General features: G+C 35.9%; 2 protein-coding genes across 2 annotated transcripts; both read left to right on the top strand.

The window, feature by feature from the left end:
* Window positions 1–1,980: 1,980 nt before the first annotated feature.
* LOC114756694 (L-type lectin-domain containing receptor kinase IX.1-like) lies at window positions 1,981–5,494 on the top strand. Its single transcript, XM_028945635.1, has 2 exons — window positions 1,981–2,101; window positions 3,231–5,494. Exons 1-2 carry the CDS (start codon window positions 2,085–2,087, stop codon window positions 5,098–5,100), a joined length of 1,887 nt encoding a protein of 628 aa, XP_028801468.1. The 5' UTR covers window positions 1,981–2,084; the 3' UTR covers window positions 5,101–5,494.
* A 1,070-nt stretch (window positions 5,495–6,564) lies between these two features.
* On the top strand, window positions 6,565–8,180 carry LOC114756656 (L-type lectin-domain containing receptor kinase IX.1-like). The gene is made up of 2 exons (XM_028945612.1): window positions 6,565–6,911; window positions 7,028–8,180. The coding sequence occupies exons 1-2, from the start codon at window positions 6,565–6,567 to the stop codon at window positions 8,178–8,180; spliced, it is 1,500 nt and encodes a 499-aa protein (XP_028801445.1).
* The last annotated feature ends 750 nt before the right edge of the window (window positions 8,181–8,930 follow it).

Raw genomic sequence — 8,930 nt, 5'->3', positions numbered from 1 at the left:
GAATTGGATTTTCCAAGTTACAATTTCAGACTTGGACTAATGCTAGTTCAAGTCAGAATTGATTTCCTTTCAATACACATTAGTAGTTCTGCAGGTAAGCAATTGAGAGGATCTAAAGTTATTCCTTCATTTTCTCTTTTGTGGTCTTTAGTCTTCATGCGATCTCAGCTTATTATATGTAATAATTTCCAACAGGCGAACTTCAATCATCTAAGAAACTTTTGTATGTTTTGGTAATATGAATGTTATTTGACTAAAAACATGTGATATTGTTTATTGCTTTAATTTACTTAATTTCGTTTTTGGCCTTTTGTTTACCTGGAAACTTTAACATGGTTGCATTGTCTGAGTCTGTATCTCATGGGAGCGTGGGTGTGTGAGAATCAAGTCTTGCATAACTTTTTTTCGCGCTTAATAAGCATTTCGAGTTTGAACCAATCAGCATTGATGATGCATGGAAAACCAGTGGAACTCTTTTCTTTTCTTTTCTTTTTATTTTTATTTTGTTCAATCTGCAAAAAATAATTGCTGTCAAATATTCTCATATTAGAACATGGCCAATTAAAATATCCACCCTTCTGAAGAATTCTCAAGTAGACTATGGATATAGGCCAGTTCATTATTATCGAAAATTGGCCTTATTTGTCCTATCAGTGCCTAAAATCTGAGTTTATAATCGTTCCAACATGTTCATTATTGAGTGTCATGCAACCACTAATGTAAAAAGTAGCTTTCTTGTTAGTCCTCTTTGTCGGTTTAGGGAAAAAAACGACATAATAATAAATGCAGTGACATGTTTATAATAAATTTATGGCTTTTAAATTGATTGTTTAGTTTATATAAAATGTCAATAAATTATGTCATGAGTTAATAGAAAGCCCCCACTGCAATAATGAACTTTTAAATATACTCTAATAATTTGTAGTAAACATATTTCTGTTAAATATTATCAACTGCTTTACAAGAAATTAAAGCTTTAAGTACAATTAGTTACTGTCTTAATTGCTATGATCATTTCCTTTTTCTTTTTCTTTTTTTTTTGTTGGCAATCAATCAAAGTAAGAAAAATGACAAAGTAGTCTCTATATACTGTTCTTATTCTTAACACCTACCTACTACTCTGTACTACTCTTGACAAAGCAGTCCATGAACCTCTTTCTTCAGGATAAAGGAAGAAAAGACCTTCCTCTGGAAAAGACTCAAGAGTCAAGATAGACTCCTTGGCTAAGAAGCCATCAAGGAGTCAACAATCCCAAATGACTTTGCATGCTTTGTTTTTTTTTTTTTTTCCCCTTTTCTGAAAAGGAAAAAAATTCCATCAAAGAATTAATTACAAGAAGTTAATACAAAACCCAGCTAATTACAATAAAGGAAGAGACTTTGCATGCTTTTTTTTTGGGGGGGGGGAATAAAATTCTAAAAATTGAAATTGTGAAGGCATCGTGTATCACCGGTTGTTTTAATCACAATAAAAGAATGGGCTTTGCGTGTTTTTTTTCTTCTTTTAAGTGTGAATGATTTGCCCCACCTCACACGGCTAGTAAATGCCTAGCGTCAACCAAATTAGGTGACTGATTGCTATATCAACAAATTTCTAGAAGAATTTGCTTGCGTGGCCCATGGTAAATCCATTGTTAAAATAAGCGTAAACAGATGTAACGTATATAATGTGAGAGAGACCAGGGTCATAGGGTGGTTTGAAAATTAAAAAATTATAGAGATCAAAGTATCAATTAACGTAAATCATAGGGATCAAATGAAGAATTTTCTCCATAATTCAATAACATCTATACAATTATACGCCTTTACGAAACAAAACCCACTGTCTCTTTATATAATCCAAGTCATTATTTCCTAAACTACCTCCAAACATAAATAAGTCTCACTTCCATGTGATCAGCCATATGGCGATATCTACCCAGAGGAGGAATAGTCATCTGTTTCCTTGCTCGTTCATAACAAAAATTTTCTTGTTTCTCATAATCCCTGCTCGTGTCACCTCAATAAGCTTCAACTATGAGAAATTTCTTGATGTGGATCATCAGAGCTTGAACCTTCAAGGAGATGCTTTCCAGGAAAATGGGATGCTCAACCTCACCAGGTAATTTGTACATCAGGAGACAATATTGGTGCTTCTAGTTTCTTTTATTACATTCTGATCGATGGTCTCATCTAAATGATATTTTGTGTGTCCACACACACACACACACATAGAAGCTCTTCTGTCCAAAACGTATATTATAGTTGCATGCTTTGAATTTCTTAAAAACATTTTTCTCACTTTTGTCTTATGATATACACCCAGAGTCCTTATTTATGAGTCACTTTATAAATGCTCTATATATGTTTCCATTTAAAAGTCATTTCAAACTTGGACTAAATTGTTGTCTCGAACGGAAAGTAAAGCTACTGTATGAAACTTGCACAAAACCAGTAAAGATTCTCCTATTTCAGTCTTGGACAAAATTATTGTAGGGAACTGGAAATAAGACTATTGAAAAAGTTTGGAGTGGGTATAAAATTTACACAACCTATACTATTAAAAAGCACCAACCTGACTTGAAAATTCTTCTATTTTACTGGAACTAAATTCTTTAAAAACAGTTTAACAGGCACCATAGGCAGGCAAAAGGCATTTCTATCAGTGCGTGTGTGTGTTTGGGTAAAAAATTTAGCTGATGATCTTGTTCCTTCCATTGGATTTCACTAATTTGAGGTATTCAAATGTTAACTGTTGGCCTTACAAGCTCTGCGTAATTATGATTTCTCTGTTTATTGTAAAGTCAATCTTGTATATCAAGTATGTATATTTTTTTTTTTTGTAGTTGTCAAGAAACGGAGATAAATCAATAGTAGTTAGATCAAATCTATCTGGATAATTTCCAAGTCTTGCGGATAAAATAAATCACTTGGAAAGAGCTAACCTTTTTTGGCGCTCAAAAAAACATAAATTGCGGCGGACAAAATAAATCTCTATTACAATCTAAGCCACAAAAATTAATCGAAAGATAATGCATGCGATGCGAAGACTTGCTAGAGACCACCACTTACGGTCCGTGCGTTTACTCGAAGTTTTTGATGTTCTTCCGCAGCCACACGCTTAGTCATATAATTTAATTTGGTGTTATCTCATATCTTTAAAATTTAACTGAAGTTGAAGATATATGATAAGAAAATTCCTATACATGTATAAATTTGTTACGAATCTAACAATCTGATTTTTAACTCAGATACAAGAAAGACAGTGCAGGGAGAGTAACATACAAGAACCTGCTGCAACTTGGGGACAAAGAGACAAGAACACTTGTAAACTTCATTACCCGTTTCAGCTTCATCATCAATGTACTAAATGAAACTCGTGATGGGCATGGAGATGGCATCACATTCTTCTTGGCACACCCGAATTTTCCATTTCCAGTGCCCCCAGATGGCACTGGTATTGGTCTTGTGGGTCGTAGAGAAATGGGAGATCCAACTTATGCTGATGCACATCCATTTGTAGCAGTCGAGTTTGACACCATGCTTAATGCAAGAGATCCACCTTATGATCATGTGGGAATCAATGTAAAACAAATGTGGTCTCCTTACACAACACAATGGTACACTATGAATGACGGTAGAAAGTATGATGCTGAGATTACCTACAATTCTAGCTCATTGCAGTTAAGTGTCATGTTCACAGGATATAAGAATAACATCAAAATCAGACAAAATTATTCCCATCAGATTGATTTGAGAGACTACCTACCAGAACAAGTTCAGTTTGGGTTCTCATCAGCCACAGGACTTCAGTTTGAGTTACATACGCTATGCTCATGGGCCTTCAATTCAAGTCTTAATAAAGTGTGGGGAGGAGTGGTGCAAAAGAGTAAAAGCAATAATAAGGGTTTGGTCATTGGATTGAGCATTGGATCGGTTGTAGGGGTTGGTGGGTTATGCATAGCTTGGTTCCTCATATGGAAGTTAAATTGCAGGGCAAGAAAAGATGATCGCTTGGATGTTTCTTTGGACAGAGACTTTGAAAGTGTTGGACCAAAGAAGTTTTCCTATAATGAACTTGCGCGAGCCACAAACAACTTTGCAGAGGAACACAAACTTGGAGAAGGAGGTTTTGGTGGTGTCTACAAAGGATTCATGAGAGGCTTAAATACTTTTGTTGCAATTAAGAAGGTGTCCAAAGAATCTAGACAAGGGGTAAAGGAGTATGCCTCTGAAGTAAAGATCATCAGTCAATTAAGGCACAAGAATTTGGTACAATTGATGGGTTGGTGCCACCAGAAAAATGATCTTCTACTCATCTATGAGTTCATGCCAAATGGAAGCTTAGATTATCATTTATTTAAAAGCAAAGACCTCTTGACATGGCCAACTCGATACAATATTGCTCAAGGTTTAGCCTCAGCAGTGCTCTACTTGCATGAAGAGTGGGAGCAATGCGTAGTCCACAGAGACATAAAATCAAGCAATATTATGTTGGACTCAAATTTCAACTCTAAGCTTGGAGATTTTGGATTAGCAAGACTCGTAGAACATGGCAAAGGGTTAACATCAACAATTGCAGCAGGAACAAAAGGATACATGGCTCCTGAATGTTTGGCGAGGGGCAAGGCCACAAGAGAATCTGACATGTACAGTTTTGGAGTTGTTGCTTTAGAAATAGCATGTGGGCGAAAACCAATTGACCCTAATGCTAGTGATGAACAAGTCATGATGGTGGAATGGGTGTGGGAACTCTATGGCAGAGGGGAGATTCTTGAAGCAGTTGACAAAAGGCTTGATAATGGAGATTTTGATGAGCAAGAAGTTGAAAGGTTAATGATTCTTGGGCTTTGGTGTGCTCACCCAGATTACACTACGAGGCCTGCAATCAGACAAGCACTTCATGTGCTTAACTTTGAAGCTCCATTGCCCACTCTTCCACCAACAATGCCCAAACCAATGTATGCTGCTCCAACTTTTTCTGATATTGGTTCTTCAAACTTTTCATCTGCTTATGCTAGTTCTTCTGCAACCAATCAAGCTAGGCCTTCACCAAGTAATAGGCCATACACTGGATCCTCACAATCATCCACGTCAGCACAAATCAAGGAAGGAAAATAGCTAAGGAAGTTTCTCTTTACTAACAATTTTCTTACCTGGAAGGCTATATCTCAAGTCAGATTTCCTTTTTATGGTATTTAGTTATCTGACCTTCTAGCCTATAACAGTAAGCATACTTAGGTACTAGTTTATGTATAATAAAAAAATACTTTCGAATCAATACAATAAGAAATATTATTAATTCATACTGAGAATAACGTTTAATTTGTGTTACAGGAGATTTTCTTTGTTTGGCCAGTGGGGGATTTGTTTTCGTGTATGAAATAATGTAGGTTAATTTTTATAGAAAAGTTCTTTACCTCACGTTCCAGTATTCTTATACTAGTTGTTACCCCTTCATATGTATATTGTATGACTTTGATATTTGCAACATGCAGACTTTTCTTTTTTAGGACTTTTCAAAGACCATCTCTTATACACTTTCATATGTTTTCTTCCAAATCAATTAAAACCATGTGCGAGCCTTTTTCTTTGTTTTGATACTTTTCCTCAACCTCTTTAATAAATAAATCATTTCTATTGTGGACCTTTCCTAGCGTGAACCCGGATTGATTCTCGAAGATATAAATCTCCAATCTCAACTTTGTGTTTTAAAATTTTACTGGTTATATATAAATATTTTTGTACATTTTAATTAAATCATAGTATTTGAATCATGATTAGGTTTATTCCAATCACTATTTCAACTGATTCAAAAAAAGATTTTATTTTCAATATCTCGGTGGGAATATAGTCAGCTTCTCTGCCATGCCTTCAAATCCACAAAATCGGGTCAACAAATGCATTATGTGGGGGTTGAAAATTCAATTATATGATCAGAGACGGGACAATGTGCTGATTCCAAACACAGTTAATGCAAGCTTTTATCTTCATGGAGAAAGTCGACATTCAACACAAATGGGCGTTGATTTTTTCATATTGACTCAGTCAAATCAACTCCTCCCCCTCACAATTAGTATCCATTTTCATTGATCATTTTCTGGCTATTTTTTATGGTCATTGATGAAACCCAAAATTTATTATCCATTTCAAATTACATCCAATCATATTTCGTGAATTTTTTTTCCATTCATAAAGTGAACGTAAATAGTATACTATTTAAAAAGGAAAATAACATAAAAGACTGAAGTTATTCGAAAAGATGAAGTCATATCTTATAAAAGGGTGCACTAATTTCTTTGTTTTTTCCCCTTTTCCCAAATACAAATTCTACATTTATTTCGTTAAGGACTTAAGTTAGAAGATCCAAACACATTCGTAACTTTTGAACAAAAAAACCAATTCCGAACCACTAGTATAACATCATAAATGCATAATAATCAGGGATACAATGACTTGGTAATATGGGGGGGGGGAATTACAGAGACTTTATTAAAAATAAGATAATTAAAATTATTACCACTAGCTGATTAATTTTTGCCAAAAAAGAGGACTCGCAAGCTTCTTCTTCGACTGTATATATAAATGCCTCTCCTTGAAAGCTCAGACACAGCATACTTCCTAGCCAAATCAGATCGGATGTTGCGAATATCAACTTTCTTCCTCCTGATATCCCATGCCTTTTCCATGAACTTCAGCTTCACCAGTTTCCAGCCCAATGATTATAGCATGATATCGTGGGAATTATCAGCTTACATTGCAGAGTCACACCTCTACTTAGTAAGAAACCAAAAGGAGCTATCCTCAGACAATAGTCAAGGTCGAGCCACATATCAAGGACCGATGCCCTTGTGGGACAAAGCCACCGGGAAACTCGATGGCTGGCTAATATCACAGGAGGCAGATCAAATCAGGCTTTCATCAGCTACAATGTAAGTACACGTAATTTAAGTGTCTCCTTCACTGGTTTTGATCATTTTAACAACACTGTGTGGCAACATCTTCATCAAATAGTTGACCTGGGAAATTACTTGCCTGAATGGGTTAGTTTCGGTTTCTCAGCAGCCACAGGAACATCAGTTGTAGTACATAAGGTCGATACATGGAGTTTCTACTCAGAGGACTTCCCACGTATTGCTCCCAGTACAGGTAGAAATGCCACAGCACTTGCTATAGGATTAGGGGTTGGAGGGTTTGTTTTAGTTTGTCTGGTTGTATTGTTTTTCTTGTGGAAGTACAAAAAGAAAATAGAAGATGGTGAGTCTAATGACGACATCAGTCACGATGATTTTGAAGCAGGAACAGGGCCCAAAAAGTACTCTTATGCCGAATTGGCAAGTGCCGTAGATAATTTCAAAGATGAGCAAAAGCTTGGTCAGGGAGGATTTGGAGGGGTCTATAGAGGTTTTCTCAAAGATTCAAACTCCTATGTTGCCATAAAGAGAATTTCAAAGGATTCTAAACAGGGGAAGAAGGAGTTTGCTTCAGAAGTAAGAACTACTAGTCAACTAAGGCATCGAAACTTGGTGCAACTAATCGGTTGTTGTCATGAAAGGAAAGAGATGTTGCTAGTTTACGAGTACATGCCAAATGGAAGTTTAGCTTCTCATCTCTTTGATGACAAAAGGTTTCTCACATGGTCAATTAGATTTAAAATTGCTCAAGGCTTCCCCTCTGCCTTATTATACCTGCATGAAGAATGGGAACAATGTGTGGTTCATAGGGACATAAAATCGAGCAACATCACGCTAGACTCCAACTTCAATGCAAAACTTGGAGATTTCGGATTGGCACGACTTGTAGACCATGCAAAAGGAGCACAAACTACAGCTTTAGCAGGAACTATGGGTTACATGGCTCCTGAATGTATCACTACTGGAAGGGCCAGTAAAGAATCTGATTTATATAGTCTTGGAGTTGTTGCTCTAGAGTTAGTTTGTGGAAGAAAACCTCTCAACCATAGGGTTCCAGAAGATGAAATAAACATAGTGAATTGGGCGTGGGATCTCTATGGAAGCGGGAGAATTCTTGAAGCAGTTGATCCAAGGCTACAAGGAGATTTTGACCACAATCAAGTGGAACGCCTGATGATCGTTGGGCTGTGGTGTGCTCATCCTGATCATAACCATAGACCTTCAATAAGGCAAGCAATTCATGTGCTTAACTTTGAAACTCCATTTCCTAGTCTTCCTTCAAGCTAGCCCATACTAACTTATCATGAATTCCCAATGTCATTTTCAATCCTATCCAGCTCCAGTGCTTCATATGCAAGTCAAAACCAGAATATAAGCTTTAGTTCCAACACAAATTCCTCTGGATTCACTGCTTCAACTTCTCGCGGTAATGTTTCACCAAGTGTGTCACTTTTGTACTCGAGTAAAAATTGATTACGGTTATTGTACTTTTGTGGTTAATGTACAAAATTATTTTCCTGATGTATAACTCTCAATTTTTTGTTAAAGAAAGGGGTGCTTCAGCTTTACGGGAAATTTAAGCTTTTTGGGTAATGATGTTGCGTTTTCTCATTTTGTAAGAAACCGAAATTATGTCATAGTATTGTTCATTTATGCTCATTCCACTTGGAAGAAGCTTAAAAGTCATTGCAAATGGGATGCGATGTCATGGTATTTTTTCATAAGTTAAAGTAAAGAAATATAACAAAAGAAGGAAAATGAGGCCGCACATAGCAGCATGATGCATGTGAATCACTGAAAACATCGTTTAATTTATTAGCAGGTTCATAGTTACAAAATTTAATGAAACCTTAAGCCAATGTCCTTGCAATATGAAGTCCTTCCTTAAACACGTACGTACTCTTCCGATCTTTAATATAAGACCTATTTAATTAATTTGATTAGATTAAGAAAGTTAGGTAAATTAGTTAATTATAAGAAATATGACATGTTTTCCTAAAATACTATAATCATTTTTATTAATAACCTTCCTCCCTC

Source organism: Neltuma alba, unplaced genomic scaffold (assembly GCF_004799145.2).
Source record: "Neltuma alba isolate B1F8T4 unplaced genomic scaffold, ASM479914v2 tig00010452_pilon, whole genome shotgun sequence".
NCBI classification, from domain to species: Eukaryota; Viridiplantae; Streptophyta; class Magnoliopsida; order Fabales; family Fabaceae; genus Neltuma; species Neltuma alba.
This window is presented reverse-complemented; position numbering and strand designations above follow the sequence as displayed.